The 19,469-nt window shown below is 38.2% G+C and overlaps 1 protein-coding gene across 5 annotated transcripts in view; it reads right to left on the reverse strand.

Moving 5' to 3' along the window:
- The window catches only part of NOL4 (nucleolar protein 4), a 217,871-nt gene that overhangs the window by 46,159 nt on the left and 152,243 nt on the right, over positions 1-19,469 (reverse strand). For 3 of the 5 annotated variants that reach the window (XM_075213476.1, XM_075213475.1, XM_075213478.1), the window contains exons 7-8: positions 9,988-10,167; positions 8,515-8,706 (exon numbers count right to left, since the gene is read on the reverse strand). In XM_075213476.1, the coding sequence (XP_075069577.1) occupies positions 8,515-8,706; positions 9,988-10,167 (372 nt within the window). The remainder of the gene's footprint in view (positions 1-8,514; positions 8,707-9,987; positions 10,168-19,469) is intronic. The other 2 variants (XM_075213479.1, XM_075213477.1) reach the window with 1 other exon arrangement.

A 19,469-nucleotide genomic window follows, 5' to 3' on the forward strand; every position in this document is an offset into this window, starting at 1 on the left:
CTGGAATGTCACTTTAAAATGCACAAACACACCAACAAAAACAACTGAAAGGGGATATGAAACTGATGAAAAATGAGGGCTAGAAAACACCAGGCACATATAGAGTACTTGTTTTAATCCATTACTATAAACTTCTATAGACATAATGTCGTCAAAACAAAACAAACTTTACACTATTACAGCTACATTATGGTTGACTTAAAAAAACAAAACAAGAAACCCTCCTCCCCCACAATTTTAAATGAAGACTTCTGGATTAGCCATAGACCATTAGATGTGAAGGAAATAAATCAGGTATAGACAAATTATATAAAAATAAGATTAAGATAAAATCTGTGACTGAAGAAAGAGAAACTCATAGTCCATAGCTGGTAATAAACTGATCCTCTGGTGGGCTCTATAATACAAGGAGAACATGGGAAAAGTGGCTTAAGTACCCACTGATATCATAAAATTGTTAGCAATTACATCAAACTATGAAGCCAAAAAGAGTAATAATTTCATTAATTTTAAGGTGAAATTCAATTATTAATAATGTGAGAGTCGGTGCAGACAGTGATTATTCAATATAGACCAGTAGTTGAATATACTCCTCATAACCTCAATCTACAGGTCCACGAGGCCCATAACTCTGTATGGTCTATAACCTGAATTTTTCAAACCATTTTACACTTACTGAATAGCTAAAGCATAACGCTATTCTCGTGAGTCACATGACCTTATGGTACCCAATGATAGACTATAATTAGAGAAAAGCCCAGGAACACTTTACATACTCCAACCTGACCCTTTTCCACTAAGTCATTCATTTAATAGATAACAACAAAGATTTAATGTGAGGTAAAGATATATGTAAACGGTCTACCAAACTATATCCAATAGTAACTGTCCACATCATCATATGAAAAAAAAATAACTGAGACCAGCATCTGGACAATTCAAAGACAGTCCTACACGTTCATAACATGTATAAAACACTTTTTTTAAAAAAAAAACCACACAAATTCACTTATTACTGCAGCATTCTAGTTTGAACAAATCCTGCCAGTTTCACAGAACGTTGGGTCTTCATCCTTGAGGAAGCACAGAACTACAAATAAGTAGTAAAAACAAAGCAATTTTTACAGCCCTTATTTATAAACAAAACACTATCTATTACTATAATTACTGCATCATTGTTTATGGTTCATAAAGAGCTTGTTGACCTGAAATAGTCACTATAGCAATATATCGCTAGGGGGAGAAAGGGGTGTATGCAATGTCTTTGGACTAATGATGTGACCGGTGGTGCAGCTTATAGTGGATAAGGTGTTTTTGTGTCATCTGTGAAACTAGCTCCTGTCTTTTTCCACAATGAGCTCCTCACTAAACTGTTTAGCAGAGCTCCTCACAGTGGCTGTGGTAACAGTGATTATTTCTGTGTGTATGACATGCTCACCAGCTGAGAGCATTTAGTGTATTGGAATATAAGCTTTAGAAACCTGTGGCTCTACAGCTCCCAGCAGGATAGGCAATATGTTGGACGCTACGGTTTAATGGGTGCTATAGAAGGATACATTGTCTACACTTGTTATAATATATTACAGGTCATCTTCACATATCACAATTAGCAGCATTCTCCAATGATTTCATGATCTACTTTAATGTTATTCAAACTTATCCATAATCCAGGGATACATTTTTCAATTACAATTAAAGGGTCACATTCATCTATGCGATATTACATGCAATATTGTCAGAAGGATAGAGAAATACACATCAATTCTATTACTTCAGGGAAAAATTAATGGTAGTAAATTGTATCTGAGAAATGATGACTGTCAATGCAGAAAGCTGTGAAAAATTGGCTTTTCTTTTTTTTCTTTCTAAAAATCACTTTGCTGAAACAAAAATCACAGTGATATTCAACTATGGATATTTCCAGGTCAAATCTTGTAGACAAATACAATGCCAGTGGACAACAGTATATCAAAGTATATCTCGTGTAACACTGAGAATGTAGAAAAACATTCAGCTATGAGTTTACTGTGTGTAATAGTATTTACAGGTTATAGCCTTCAACAAAAGCAATAATCCCCATTTATACTGCCCAAAAGAATTTGCCCCCACACAACACTTTTTGATATTTTGGTGCTACAGATTCTGAAACATAAGTTGAAGATTGATTTTTCTTTGCACTGATGCACAGTACTGAGTAGTCCAAAAACCTTTCCACAACTTACTAAATATGTAAAACAGAAATGATTACATTTTAGGAAAAATGTAGACCTTACCTATGTAAAAAATTAGTGGGTCAATACTTTGGCAAATATAAATATGTCTCTCGTGTTCTGGGGGTGCTTTTGGCAATTTTGTCAGGATCGATGGGATGAGGTTTGATGCACATTAAACAATTCTGTAGAATTACCTGCTACCAGCTGCCAAAAGAGCTCAAGCTGGGGAAGAAGTTTGTGTACAGGGCTACCATCCAAAGCATAGTGCAAGAGCAACACAGGAGTGGCTTCAAGTAAAGAAATATATGTTCTTGATTGGCCCAGTCATGGCCTTAATCCCACTGAAAAATCTGTGGCCTGAAACTTGCTGTACATCACAGCTCCCCTACTAACCTGACCCAGCTTCTGCAAGAAGTGATGGTCACATTGCTCCATCTTCGTGTAACAATTAGTTAACATATCAATGGATTGCACATTTGTTATCAAGAATTAATAATTGGTATATACAAATCTCATAATGCACATAATAATTACTGCACATGGATTGTAAACTAGAATATTTCCTGAATCGCCAAGCGTGTGAGTTGTCTTCCTGTGACACAGTTCAAAATATAAAGTTGGAATTGGTGAATAAAACAGTTATATTTCAGCTGTTACTAATTAACAACAAAAGCATTTTAATATCAGTGAAACCTTTTAAAGACTAGGGGCCTGATTCATTAAGGAACTTAAATTAAGAAGTTTCTTATTCAAGTCTCCTGGACAAAACCATGTTACGATGCAAGGGGTGCAAATTAGTTTTCTGTTTTGCACATAAGTTAAATACTGACTGTTTTTTCATGTAGCACACAAATACTAGATAGCTTATTTGTACACTGAAATTTAAAGTAGATATTTGTGTGCTACATGAAGTCAGTATTTAACTTATGTGCAAAACAGAAAACTAATTTGCACCCCTTGCATTGTAACAGGGTTTTGTCCAGGAGACTTAAATAAGAAACTTCTTAATTTGAGATCCTTAATGAATCAGGTCCTAGGTTTTGAGTGATCTGATCTGTTCCTCAGATCCAGCAATGCTGATACACCCATGTATGAGGAGGACAATCATGAAAAATTAACTGTCAATACAAATAAACAGGTTATTTATTCCAACCTTGAAAATATGATGTAATTGGTGTGAGAACACCATAGAACATTGAAAATCATAAAAGAGCCCAGCCGTATTTGTGAGGTGTCTGAGATGCCACCATAGCCATGCCAAATCTGATTTAGGTGATAACTGTGCGAGGGCACCAATGGACACGCCAACATTCTGCCCTTACTGGCATCATTAGTGTCTCATTCCAATATTATACAAAGTTCCCTCCTGTACAAAGTGGTAGCTAAGCAACATAAATATTTAATAGTCTGAAATGGCCTTCTGTTGGCATAGCGATACAGGCTGTATGAATTCGCAGCCAGATATTACTTTTTATTATTTTTTCTGCATGCATAGAGGTTTTTGTAATAATTGTTAGTGCACAAATCTTTATTTGTACTCTTTATGCCTTTGCACACATCAAAACAATGAGTTGAATGATGCTACTTCATTTGTTTATAGTTGCTAGTTCCAGAAAGTTTGAAAATATATTGTCATTTACTTTTACATATGCTGCATCTGTTATCACTGGCAGAGAGACTGAACGGGGCAACTGTGACCAATTCAGATGAAGGATTTAAGGTGAACAAAATCAGTTCTGAAAGTCATTGCTTCAACATATGTTATACCAGAAATATTAATTCTCTTTTCCAGAACATACCTCCCACCACGACTGTCCCAGACAGAGGGCGTGGCCACATTGCAAAGAGGGTGTGATGACCTGCAGTAGCCACGCCCCCAGAGGCTTGCCTTGCACTGTAAAGTACTAGGCTGCCCATTAGATACTTCCCTTTTGCCAACATTCCCACCCGCGGGACAGAGTCCTAAAATCAGGACTGTACCGATAAAATCAGAACATTTGGGAGGTATGCCAGTACTATATATAGTTACATTATTACTAATGTTGAAAAACACACACAGGTCCATCAAGTTCAACATTTCACAAATTATAATTGCATTCATTCAATCAGAAAAGATTATTTGCCTTTCCGACTTTTCGCAGTTATGGTTCCGATGATTTGTTTGCAAAAACGTTTCTGGCCCTCATTCACCTGTTCTTAGTACACAATCTATACAAAATTATACTTCATAATTTGAAATACACTAGTTGTGTCTTATGAGTTCATGTAGAGGAACAGTAGTCACAGCTGCTGTAGGTACTAATTAAAAGCAATTTAAAAATAAAAGTGAAAAATAAAATCTCTCCAGTAAAAAAAGATGGGCTTGCCAAGCAATGTAGAGTAACTGCAGGAGAGGTTTATATAAGGACATACTTCTCCTCTCATCCTTTTTAAAACCTTTCAGCTACAATTTTCCTGCGAGAACATGCTGTGAAAGTGAGGTTATTTGAAAATAATAGTATTCTGTACCCAACAGTGCTTAGTGTGTATTTACTCTGTTGTCTCCTTGTATAGGAATATTTGTATTGTCTTGTTGGATACTTGACACAACCAGTGCCAGCCCTGTATAATTATCATGTAGGTTGTCTGTCCATCTGTGGAGTGATCTGTGTGCAGGAGAGGAAGAAATATGAAGGATGAAAGTCTGCATTATTACCATTAGACTTCAGTATCCAATAATATTTTTATTTTTTTACTTAATATTCCACCAAACTGCAGCACTGTGAGGGTTCCATGTCAGGGACCTCCACGGTTCAGGAGAACTCATCCCGCCAGTGACACAACCCTTCTTGTCTTAGGTTGGGAATGGGGAGAGCTGGAGGTTTAAACACTGGTGATGACTGGGCAGAGCAGCTACAAACTGACACAACACTAGAAGCCATTTGGCTCTCGCTGGCGTTGCTTCTCCCAAAGTGCGGGCTTGCTGGGCAAGTACTGCTAGATGGGGGCAAGGGTTGTGTTGGTTAAAGAAATAATTCCTTTTAGGTGGCGCACTGACTTAAGTTGAAGGGACAGCACGGTGGCTCAGTGGTAAGCACTTCTGCCTCACAGCGCTGGGGTCATGAATTCAATTCCCGACCATGGCCTTATCTGTGTGGAGTTTGTATGTTCTCCCCGTGTTTGCGTGGGTTTCCTCCGGGTGCTCTGGTTTCCTCCCACACTCCAAAAACATACTGGTAGGTTAATTGGCTGCTATCAAAATTCACCCTAGTCTCTTTCTCTCTCTCTGTCTGTATGTCTATATTAGGGAATTTAGACTGTAAGCTCCAATGGGGTAGGGACTGATGTGAACGAGTTCTCTGTACAGCGCTGCGGAATCAGTGGCGCTATATAAATAAATGGTGATGATGATGATGAAGGTCAGCCAATTGTGAAGTCTGTCAGCTGTACAACCTAATTTGAGAATAGGCAGAGGATGTGCATGGTGCCCCTTACATTTCTTTCTTGGTTCCATAGCACTGTTTGCTCCTTTCTTATTTTGCACCTTTATCCTTGTAAACTTTGAACATTTAAATGAGGAATATATACAAATGAAGAATAAGCCTTTGTGGTTTCTACGCTGTGGTTATTACATTAAAGACATGACTTTTACATCTCCACCTTTGTACACATTAAAGTGATAATGTATCTTAGAAATGTAATCACAGAAATATAGTATGCATTTACATAAAGATATTCATTTGAATTCTTGCAATTCTAAATTAATAAAATAATAAAAAAAAGTCTTATTACCCATTCTTTTCCTGCTATCTTGCACAGGTGATCTCCTTTTATTGGCTAAATGCCTACATCCAGATTTATCTCAGAAAATAATTATTTATAATTAATAAAGATTTGTTGCCGTTTGCTATAGTTGTATATAAAAAAAATTCCAATCCATTCTCCAATTCTCTCCCACTTCTGTGATTACAAACACTACATCTACCTGCGTACCCACCAATATTTACTAGTGTATAATTTACCCGCTATGCAATTTTGAACACAGTGAGCCCCTATGGACTGCACACGCAACTGTTTGTCACTGCACCTGTCGCATGTGACAAATCAGGTTCATTCATACGAATGATGAGAATAATTGTGTTGTGCCACATGTAGTCACCTGTAGAGACCCACTGTGATAAAGCAGCAGAATAGGAAAAAGAAAAACAATCACCTGAGATAATGTACCCATCACCATGAACAATCCAGACACTGATCAATGTAAAAATGGTATTTAAAACTAAACGAAAAAGAAAACTAACGTAAAGAGTGTTTGTGCTCTAGGATGATATGTATTGAGTGTGACTGTGTGTAAATGTGACTGCTCCTTTAAGTGTGTGATAGGGTCCCAACAGGATGACTGGTTTCTGGGGTTACAAGGAGTACACAGCAGAACACTATCCTAAAAGTAATTTTTCTGTTTGCAGTCTCCATACCAGCAGACCGAGTTTAAAGCCGACGGCAGACAGCTTATTTATAACTCATACTGTACACTGTGCAGTACTGATGATTCACAATGCACAATCAGACTCAAAAGCACAATAGTAAAACCTACATTAAAATGTATAGACTTTTAGATAAAATTCCAGTTTTACAATTCCTGTGTCTGGTTCACCATTATTACCTCTTATCTTCACAGTTTTTGTAAATTAATACTTTTGGTTAATTCCCCGGTTCTGGCCCTCTCTGCCAGAGCATGGGGCATGGGGCAGGGGGCAGAGGGGCAGGGGGGCAGGACAGGGCTGACAGACTGTCAGAACAAAGAGCAGCGTTTGTGGGAGAGCAGAACGAACCTACACATTCTCCTGGGGGTTTGGTGTTATTACACTCTTACAGCTCTTATCACAATATAGAAGAAGTGTAAAGGGGAATGAAAGCATGTTAGGTATGTGGTACATACTGCAGAAATTGTGTTACAATTGGTGGGGGAGAACTGCACTTAGAGATGATCTTGCTTCTTTGGCAAGAAGTTGGTGTCTTTGTGTAATGTCATGTCGGTTCATTCTGTGTGGTGAATGTTATACATTTTACAATTCCCTTAATAATTATATAGTGCTGCTCTCTCTTTATCTGTGGCTCTCTGTAGTGGATGAATGAACCATTCATTAAATATAGCTGCAGCTTTTGACAGGTCCAAGTCTTTAATGGCTGAAATGTTCCTATTTTTTAACTGCAGTTCACATGAATCACCCAGTCACTGAGCAGTTGCCGATGCCACTGTTATTGCATATGCAGGCATGGAATGGCTCGGTCATTCATGTGATTGCCAGTCAAGCCTGACATAGGCACAATGGGAGAGGCATCAGCAATTTCCTTTGAATGATTAAAAGCCTATTTAGTTTTACCTCTTTCAAATCCTCCCCCGTCACCATTCAAACATGAGTTATTTCTTTCTGCATTATCTTAAAAGTCACTAATAAGCAAAAAACAAAAAGCTTCCAACCTCCAAATTAGGGCAAACCTACGTCATGAAGCTGAAAAGTAATTTGCAAAAGCCCATTGAAAGGGATATTTTGGATTTTCCTATAAAAGAACAACATAATAGTTAAAGGTCATATTAATAAAATATTATGTTCTCATGAGCACAGAACAATCTCACCATACTCACAGTTCACTGCCTCTGCACTAAACTCATGCTCGACATATGATGTTGCCTTTCTTACAAGCCTAGAGTCATGTACATTATAAACCGTTTTACTCCAAACGGTTCATTTTATGCTTGATGATTCTCTTTATCTTCTGTTTAAATTGTTTACTCATTGTATTATTAAACCTGACAATGTATGCATGACTGGAGTTACACATGAAAAGAAAACCACAATAATAAAATTCTGATACTAGAAGTCAATATACCAAGCTACTCATTTGTCAAAGAATAAAATAAGAAAATAGATTCAGACATTCAAATCAGATCACAGGAAATCAACCAGTGAAAATCGTTGTTCAGACCGAGTAACAATACATAAGTCTTGTAGAATATGGGGCAGCACTCTGTTCTAGAACTCTTCTCTATTTCCTTTCTCAGCCCATCCTTTTGCTGCACCCTTATTAGGTGCTTATTTAATCCACCCGTTTTATTAAGCGCCATGGTAAATGATAGACACAGGCATATTTTGCTTAAGGAACAAATGGGGAAAAATTGAGGAATGATGAGAGGGATTACAAAAAAATGTTTTAACTGATAGAACCAGGGGGTAAAATAAAGACACTAAGATGAAAACAAAATAGTGTCATGAAATTACATATGGAGTTTTGATGGGCTTGATTTTACGTCAAAACTCACCATCTCAAAACCACTTCTTTTCATCCGCCTGCAGGACTTGAGGTAAGTGCGTATACGTTTTCTGGCACGCTCTTGGTACTCAGGGAATTGTCGCCTGCATGAGTCAATGATTGCCTGGATCTTTTCTTTGGGCTGCTTAGAGATAGGGACCATTCGGTCTAAGTTTTCATCTACAAACAGCCTGACAAACATCTGTTGGTAAGAGGGAGACAGAGGAGAAGGGGTTGGAGGGCTGCTCTCGTCTCTCATCTTACTACCATAGACTCTTGACTGGAATAGAAACTTTGCCATAGTAAGAAGATGGTTTGCAGAGAGAAGCATCATCCTACACCAAGTATAGTTCCTCATGGAGCAATTTCACAGGACACACCAGCAGGCAGAAGCAAAGTTATTAAATATTGCACAAAAACATGAAAATCCCAAGAAACAAACATACGTAGTAAACGTTGGTTTAAAGTAGTCTGGACTAGGATTGTCTACATGGATAAATCAAAGCATGACCACAGACAATAATGGCGGATACAAGCAAACATAGCACAGCTACAGCACAACACAAAACTCTGCTTGACACGATCACAGGCGTTCCTTAAGCACAGAGACAACAGAAAGAATTGCAAAAACACAGCTGGTATGAGCTTGAAATACATATGAGGACTCACAGCTTCATATATGAACACTGGGGATCATAAGTATCATGAAACATGCCAAAGGTGGCCTCTTGTTGACCAACTCAGGAGCAGTGTAGAGAAACTGCTGTGGAGAGCTACAAATAATCTGTATGTCTAAGCAGTTGGGTTCAGCAGCCTCACCAGTCTCTTGGTTTGTCAACAGCATAGAATCTTATCCATTAGACAACTGTTTCTCTAGACTGGTTCCTGAGTTGGAGATCCTATTGTCTATGTACATTGACCTTCGTAGGGCCTGCATGCACAAATTGCTGATCAACTGAAATATTTATATATTGACAGCCTTCGTGTTGTACTCCCGAGACCACGGCAATAGCCGTGACAGAAAAGAAGGTGAACTAAACAATATGGTTACATAGATAAACAAAACAATATGATTTGAATGACTTGTGGTTTCGGGAGCAGTTGTGTAAGGACTGCTAAGCGTGTTTCCTTTTTGGTGCAGTTTCGGATCCTGAAAGATTGAAGTTTTGCCAGTTGAAAAAGAAAATAAATAAAACATAGAAGTGAACACACGGAAAAATTGAATATGTAATTATCCACCATGAAAGCATCATACAACTCTCTACTTTTAATTTCAACCAAGTCTCTAACTCATTCGGTCACAGCAAATGGAAAACTGTATTACTCCAACAGACATATCATAGCCCATAACCATCATATTGCAAAATATACATCATTTTATGATAGTATTTTATTATTGTCCCACATAATTATATAGGGTTTTGGTACAGTAACACATTCATATTGCAGGCTATTTTCTGGGAATGCTACTATAAACACTTACATTAAAAGCTTTCAGGCGTTCTGCTTCTACTCCGTCTGCTTCAGTGGCCTTCTCAACATCTTCATGGTCATCGTGGTCATCTTCATCTTCATCTCCCCGGTTCAAAGACAAATCTTCACCACAACCACCTACACTTTCATTTTTACCGGAGTCATAGCTGGAGTAGCTATGTGCGGGAGACTGAAAGGAGAAGAAGATACATATCAATGTGACCATCAGTGTATTTCTACACAATAACAATACAAGTGATGTCTCCAAAGAACCCCATCCAACGTATTGTGACATTATTATTTCTTCTTACCAGCACAACACCCTATATATACAGCATGATATTTCCAGGTGTTGTGAAAAGTTTTTAGACATAAAAAATATATACGATCTCCAGATTCAGTATTTTGAACTATTAAGTGCTGTTCAATAGTGTTTTCGTTTTGTGTATTGTTGAAAACATGAACAATAGTTCATGTTTTAGCAATGAATTAGTCCCAAAATTCTGTACATACCATATACAGGAGCTGAGATTTGGATAAATTAATGTTTTTCCATCAAGGTAATGATTTATTTCTCTCTACAAAGTACAAAGTACAAAGTCCACCATACGTAGACATTTTACTTGCTAGTGGAAACTATTTAACACACACTATGGTCAATTGCCAGTTGCCTTTTGTGTTACCTTATTTCACTTGAACTTTTGGGTGTTTTTAGACTTTTGTCTCTTTTAACACTTTCCCGGGCTTTACATCACCTGTCTAAGTCTCGTAAAAAATGTAAAATAGATAGCTGACTGTAATTAAGTATTATGTTTATTTATTTTAAGTGTTGTTGGTATGTAAGACACTCTACAGTACTGAAAAGTGGGTGAAACATGGTAGACAAAATAATACTGATAAGAATACAAATTGTAGGGAGGACTCGGCTTAAGAGAGAACTTATCATGTAGGGCAGTGGATTCCAAACATTTTCAGTTCAAGGCACCCTTAGGGTCTCCCAAATTTTTTCAAGGTACCCCTAAGCCAAAATAATTACCAAGTAGTCCCCCGCCTTGTTTACCACTGGCCCTGGCTGAGACACCCCTGTGAGATCTCCAAGGCACCCCAGGGAGACTAGGCGCACAGTTTGGGAACCACTGATGTAGGGGAAGAGGGCAGACTCTGGTCCCTTCTGTCTGTTGCTGTCGGGAGACCAGAGAATGTAACCCAGAGGAATAAAATGAAATGTATGGCATAGCTCTCTACCCCAATGACTCTCATTAAACTACCTGCATCCATATTTCAGGCACACATATAGGGGGGTTTTCCCGCAGAGTAACCTTGTCTAGGTTTCCCTGGGTGCACACCCTAATGAAATGTACTGCGCATGGGGCGTGCACCGCCTAAAACGATAGCCATGCCAATTGCATGATGGCCATACCCACTCTGGCAGCATAGATTGGAAACCCCCCCCCCACCCCTCTAAATATCCTGCATTTTCTTCTGTATTTAACCCTAAAAGTGACCACTCTCCAAACACCTTTGATAAAATACATTACAGGGAACATCATGCTTGAAAACAAGTAAATTAAAATTGAAATAAAGATGATGCTCTTGTGTGTGTTTGTGTCTTTGTTTTGGTTTGCTTCTACGGCCTTAAGATTTATTTACTGCTGTTTAATTGTATATCCTGTATCTGTAAGGAAGAGCATGTAGGAGATTGTAGGAAGCATTCGTTGAATAAACTGCACCAACTAGAATTCTTTAGTACTATCATTCATGCAGTGTGAGACATCTTCAGTCATGACACTATCATAATGAGGGAAATGAGAACTGCATTAGACATCCTAGGTAAGGCACTGAAAATCATAGCACAGACCGTGGAAATCGTGAGGCATAAGTAAAGACTTAAGAGAATATTTGCAAAATGGTAGGCTATGTTCAAATGAGAGTAACTGCAAATGTTACTACGCTGTTATGAAGAATCCATTTATAAGAGTGGCCCACATATCACGTTTCTTTCTGCACTAACCTCGAAACATTAATAAGAATTGATAGAAGTAAACAAAACAAAAAAAAAGTATGCTGCCACATACAATATTGGTGATAGTGAAGTTCATTCATCTATTAGTCAGTGACTAAAGATGTGGAATGGACTTTTGCATAAATAGTCCACCATGTAAAGAGCAACTTATATTTAATTTGCTGAATATCCAGAGCTGACATTCAAGGAAAGACATGTTTCTCCATTCCCTTCAACCTAACAAAATAGTTTTTTCCTGACGCAGTCCTTTCCTGAACCTCCAGTGCCAAAATAATCCCAAACAGTTTTGGAGTAAAAATAAAACAAAAAAAACAGCACACGCAATACAAATAAATCTTGATTAGCTTTTATATTGTTTTAACAAAAGATTTCAAGTCATTCAATACACGCTGACAAGTGTGGAACGTACGTAATACAAAAACATATTGCAAGTGGCAACACTTATTCTGTGCAGTGATCTTTCACGTAATTGGTATAATTTACTTTGTGATAATAATTGTAAAACTACAGTACTGAAAAGAATAGCAATAAAATTAGTAATAACAACATTTTGCTGGTAGAATCAGCACAATATATAAAATTGATACAGATTATCATCTTATTTTGTATGCAAACTGTTCCCACTGAAAAAAAGAAGAGAATATTCTCCCTTTAAGCGGCTTTTAACACAATTAATCAGGATAGAGAAATTTTATACAGCCAGAGGGGGCAGGCTCAAGCTGTGGGGCTTATAATGATATTTGTGCAATCTTGACTCTGTGAATGGGTACTTGAATTTATGGACAACTTAAATGAGCTAATGAGGTATATTTATATGAGCTGTCTGAAGAGACATATTACCATGCTGTGAAATTTTATGGAGGAGTAAGGAGTATATATGGTGCTTATTTCCCATTCAGCAGGTCATTTCACTCTTACCTTTTCATTATAGTTATCGCATTCTTTATTGTTTTAAGCTAACAGATTCCAACACTGATTTATGGCAAGAGAAGATAAAAAAATGTTTAATCTCAGTTTGATTCAAATATATTAAACGATGATTCTTTCAGACGACATTCTAAATAGCCCTGCTTTATGCTGATTCCTGCTTGTTGGGGTTCACACTAGAAGACTTGTTAGTAATGAATGTAAATAGAAACTAGAGGGGAAAAACACTTCTCGTAAAGAGGAACATATTGCAATAACAACTTAAAGGAAAACTCCAACCTAACCTGTATTATTAGATGTGATTACTTATGCTGAGGTAAAATATGGAGAACTAGTTATCAGCGATCGGACGGAATACAGCTTTCTTTTGTAGAAAATGTTTTCAATAAAAATAAATTACTTTGTAGGTCTTCTACTAACGGGGTGTCCATTTTACTTAATATTTTCACTATCAAGTAATAGTAAGGTTGCTGTAATTACCAGACTCCCAGCACTTTCAAGTAACAGAGCCTGTTTAAGATCCTATGGGGCTCAGGGAAAATAACGGTTTAAGCCCCCTTCCGCCTTCCATTAGTCAAAAAACCCATAACATAAAACAGGTTATGGTAATCCGGGTCCTCCACTCCAATTGGACCCTAGATGGAAGCCTAGGTTGCTTAACGGATGAGTAATTTTTTTTTTTTTTTTATAATGTGGAAAACCTCTTTAATAATATCTGTTTGGGTCCCACAAGGCTCTGTTCTTGGCCCTTTACTTATTTCATTGTACACCTCTTCCCTTGGGGCACTAATTCCCTCATTCGACCTCCAATAGCACCTCTATGCTGAAGACACCCAAATATATATCTCTTCCCCTGACCTCTCTCCGTCTGTACTATCTTGTGTAACCAACTGTCTTTCTGCTATCTCCACATGGATGTCCCAACGCTACCTAAAGCTCAACATGTCCAAAACAGAGCTTATTATCTACCCTCCTGCCAGAGTCACCACTTGCCCTCAAATCTCCCTCACTGTCAATAACACCCAATTCCTTAGTATACCAAGCCCGCTCCCTTGGTGTCTCACTTGACTTCGACCTCTGCTTTGTTCCTCAGATCCAGACTCTATTCCAGTCCTGTCACCTCTACCTTAAAAACATTGCCAGATTACTCCCTTTTCTTACTCAACATGCTACCAAAATTCTTATCCATTCTCTCATCATCATCCATCTTGACTATTGAAATCTCCTGCTATCTGGCATTCCTGACACCCATATATCCACACTTCAGTCCATCCTAAATGCTGCTGTAAGACTGATCTTCCTCTCTCACAGCTCCACATCTGCTGCACCACTTTGCAAATCCCTACACTCGCTCCCTGTGTTCTCCAGAATAAAATTCAAATGACTTACCCTTACCTACAAAGCATTCAACAACACTACCCATGTTTACATCTCAAATCTCATATCAAAATACTCTCCCTCCCGCCCTCTTAGATCTACCTCTGACCTTGTCTTGTCTGTGGTAACCACCTCTCACTCCCGTCTACAAGACTTCTCTCGTGCTGCTCCCCACTTATGGAATTCCCTACCACGCTTAATCAGACTTTCCCACAGTCTTCAAATCTTTAGATGCTCTTTGACAACCCAATTCTTTTTTAGAGGTGACCTTATCCTTGATAACACTATTCCCACTAAGGCATCCTCACAACTATCCCAATCTCCACTCTGAAATACATTTACTCCTCTTGTTTCAGCTGTGTCCTCTTCCACTTAGAATGTAAGCTCTCTAATGAGCAGGGTCCTTCATGCCCTTTGTTTTCATGTCTGCATTTATTTTGTCTACCTCGTATGTCCGTTTTATGCATGTACTATTTTCCCTACTGTACGGCGCTGCGGAGCACTGTGGCGCCTCACAAATCTACGATAATAATAATAATGATAATAATAATAGCTTTCCCCCTTCTACTGTCAGAGCTCCAGCATAGCCTCTTAGGGATATAGGGGCATATATCAGTGATAAATGGGGATTTCACAGTGTAAAATATTGGGATAGTCTTAAAAATATTTCCCTTTTCTGAGCATTTAATTCTAATCCCATGTTCTCATTGGTGTACCTTTTACAAGACAAAGAACACAACACGTTTCTATTACACTTGCTAAATGTGTTTATTTTACCTAATCTACACGATCCATCACAGGCAGAACAAGCCATTCATTACATAGCACCTAAGATGCTGGGACATTATTTAAGGGAGCACATCTGGCGTGATGATCACTTGTGAAACTAAACTATACCTATAATTTATTTTAGCATGTGTCATTTGTCTTCCAACCCCAGCCCACTGCTCCTAAACAAACATTTGCATGGGGCCATATGATTTCACATAGCTTCCTCTGACTTCTGTCACCAAAATAATGTCATGTTGTCTGGCCACTCTTTACTTAGGTAACACACATGGGCATAGCTTGCATTTTATATAAATTCATGCCGATAAGTGAGACATTCAATGACTGGTACTTGCAGACAAATCTTACCTAATAATCTCACTAGCGTTATCACAGGGTGTAATGCACCCAAATCAATTTACTGACAACCAGGGACTTCTAAATGAGCACCAGCATTTCCAACAGCCTAATTCACACATTTTCAAAACTACTTAGGTCTAAGTTTCAGGTATAATATAGAATCTGAAATGGCAACTTATTTATACGCCCAAGTTTAACGTAGTAAAATGTAGGATTGTATGTAGGGGTCCACAAAGCCATTGGTGGCGCTCTCGGCAGATTACAAAGAGTGTAAGCTATTGTACAAATATAATATTTTTACGTATATTGATTATCAGATCTGAATTTACATGTGAGCTGAGGATGCAAATCCCTGTTTCTGCCCATACATACTGTGATGAAACTAGGGGGTCACTTGCCACCAACATAACTTTTCCTTGTTTGGCACCAGAAAAGGACGTTAGGCAGGGATATTTTTTAGCCCTTTTGTTCCCCAGAACTCCAGGCTGCAGGAGAGGGATGTAGAGGTATGAAGACATATTAAGTTTGTTAAGACCTAATTTCTTTTCCAATGGGATAGGGGTCCCTGTGCTCTCGGCCAATCGGCATTCACATTGAGTGATCTGGCTAATGTTACGCCTTACACAGCTAACCGAAAAGTACAGTGGTGAGAGAAAGTTTGTGAGTTTGTTCTTAATCCTGGTTTTTATTTGACAATTAACTCAACAATACAATTATAGACAGCTCCTGAGCTCCATTTCTGGTGCTGACCATTTATTTTTATCTGGAAATTCAGTGTAAAATTGGACGGATGGGAAGACCAAGCCATATATATATATATATATATATATATATATATATATATATATATATATTATTTATTAAAATAAAAATCAAAGCTACATTTTGGTTTAAAAATCCTGGACTATATTTAACCTCTTTGTTGTGGATCATACTAAGTAACAGCAGAATAGGACAAAGATATACATGTATGTATAGCACATTTATAGCACTGTACTAGCTGATTTTGGTGCTCCTTCTATTGAAAGTAGCATAAGCACAAGATATGTGGTCATCAAAGATGATGGGTTACTTCCGAACCAAAATAATTCTTCATATTCTGCATAAAGTTCCATTTCCAACTTTTGGTAGATTACCAAGAACGTTGTCAGTATGACAAATAATATTAATAAGGAAGATCTTCTACACATCATAAATATTTATTCAGCATACATAAATATTTCTATGTCAGAAATAAGCTAGTATTTCTTTTACTTTAAAAATATTCCATTTATTTACCATTAAAATGATAAGCTACCAGTTAAATGGATCTTACTTCTGAAACCTTCAGGGAGAAATATTTTTCCCTGCATTTGTTTGTATGTCTCACATCAGATACAGTTGGGCTGGTCCCTTGACAGATCAATCCAGATTTTATGTGACTGTCAACTAAACGCAAAGTTAAGGTCGCCACTAACTAGCAAGATGTGAAAAACAGTATTTTCTTCAAATTCCACTATAATATATTACTTTTATTATTGACTGGTACTGGAAGTTCAGGAAAGGACTGCGTCAAACATGAACTATATTAATCAATGATAAATGGACTGTTTCCATAAAGCGTTACACATTAGTTTCTATGAGTGTGTTTTTAAGAATAAAGCCAGTTGTTTATAAAAGTAAATTTGGGAGAATTAATTACACAAGCAGTTCAACTTCCTGGTAGATCCTTCCCAAAATGAGTTCCATACCAACTACAAGTGGCTCTGAATTAGGGGTCGGACTGAGAGCGCTCAGTGATTGGTGTACCTCCTTCTATTGGACGTCTGCTGGCTGGCTGCATGTTCTCTTTTGGTTTTGAGGACCACTTCTTGCCACTCAAATCACACCTACGCTAGTTCTAAACCGATTTTAGCCCTATCAATAAGTTAACCATACTTGCCGACTTTCTTCAGCTCCCTTCTGGGAGCCAGGCAGTGGAGGGGGGCGTGACGACCAAAATTGCGTAATTTTGGCCCCGTCCCCTGTGACATCATGACGCAAACGCGTCATTTGACAGCGGGGTGTGAGGCCAAATACAGCGATTCACCGGGAATCGCGGCGTTTGGGATCTAATTCTGCCCACTTCACTAGGAAGTGGGGCACTACCTAGTGAAGTGGCCAGAATTCGGGAGATTGCCACACTCGCCCGGGAGTCCGGGAGACTCTCGCAAAATGCGGGAGTCTCCTGGACATTCCGGGAGAGTTGGCAAGTATGAAGTTAACAGTTAACCCATACTTGCCAACTCTCCCAGAATGCCCGGGAGACTCTCGCATTTTGCGAGAGTCTCCCGGACTCATAGGAGAGTGTGGCAATCTCCCGGATCTGCCCACTTCACTAGGAAGTGCACCACTTCCTAGTGAAGTGGGCAGAATTATGTCCCAAACGCCGTGATTCCTGGTGAATCGCGGCATTTGGCCATGCCCCGCTGCCAAATGACGCGTTCGCGTCATTACGTCACGGGGCGGGTCCAAAATGATGCACATTTTTGAGCCCCGCCCCCCATCACGCCCACCTCTCCCGGAAACCAACTTTCTAAAGTTGGTATGTATGAGTTAACCCTAACCCCTAAGTACAAAGCTAAAACACTAACCTAGCTACGAGAAGTTGTCTGAATTCACTGTGATGGAACGTATGGAACATTTGAAGAAGCCTAAACTTTAATTAAAACACAGCCATAACTTGCTGGAGACAGACATCTTTCCAGAACTGTACTTGCCCAGTACTGTCTTGCTGGGCTATTAAAGACCTACTGGCAAATATAGCTATTAAATTGGAATTAAAATATATCCTGAGCAAATTGTATATGGATAATAAATAGGTACTGTACCATATTATATAGCCGAGAAAGCCGTCCTATCTCCAATGTCTGGTATATTTCCTATTTATGAGATACTCACCCACCTCATCACTGATTCATATTCCTGCCACAGGAGACAGGCTTACTGACAGACAATAAGCCAGTTGGAAATATGGATGTTATGCAGCATGTAACACACTCTGAGAACTTACTGATTATTTCACAGTTTACCAGTAATGTATATATCACCCTCTTCTTCATGTGATAAGGGGACAAACTTTGGGAAACAAAATACCATTAAACATCTGATGCTAAAAATGTGGAAACGAAATCTATAAGATATTCAAAATCACAAATAAGCATGTAAAAAGATATTGCTTGATAATTCCTATGTCTCTACTTGAAAGTGTTGTACATAGGTAGTGATTACCAACATGACAATACATTATAAATAAAAGTTTATCATCATTATCTAAAAACCAATAACTCAACTGCAGACACCGAGTGTAATGACGGCTTAACATACTACAAGCTGGTTCGTTATCACAATTACTTTTGCTTTTTAGGCATATTCATTATCCATAGACATTGCTGTAGAGTAGCACAATAATAAAAAGCCACGTTATGTCTGCACAATTTCTGCATATCTGTTAAGTACAGGTTCTCTTCTTCCATTATAACAAGTCACAAAATACAGCAATATTAGGAATGAGCACATCTATTGATCCCCTTCAATTTATTGCTTTTTTTTTAATCAAAGTACATTGTTTTCCTGAACTGGAAATGTATTTTTCAGAACTACCTTTTCCTTAAGAACAGCACTTGACTTTCTGAATCCTCTCAGGCAGTTGACGCAATATATTGTACTTACTCATTGTAGGTAAAGTGTTTGTCCATAACATGTTGAATGATCTTGATGCCCAAGGATGGGAAAAGTACTATAATCTGGTATAGAAAATCACATTTTCTTGGGGTGAGTGGGGATAAGAGGTTGAAAAAATGACAGGGGATATGGGAATTTTAATGATGTATAGTGAAACAGTATTGGCTTGTACTCTGCAGCAATAATATAGGTTTGGGACCTTTTAACTGGAAACCCCTTTTTTACAACAAAAATATATAAACATGGTCACCCAAAATTCCCAGCTACAGTCACTGTGAAGAACACTGCTAAACAATTTAATAAGGAGTAGAAGGTTCACATTATGCAAACACTTG

This window comes from Mixophyes fleayi, chromosome 5, assembly GCF_038048845.1.
Source record: "Mixophyes fleayi isolate aMixFle1 chromosome 5, aMixFle1.hap1, whole genome shotgun sequence".
NCBI classification, from domain to species: domain Eukaryota; kingdom Metazoa; phylum Chordata; class Amphibia; order Anura; family Limnodynastidae; genus Mixophyes; species Mixophyes fleayi.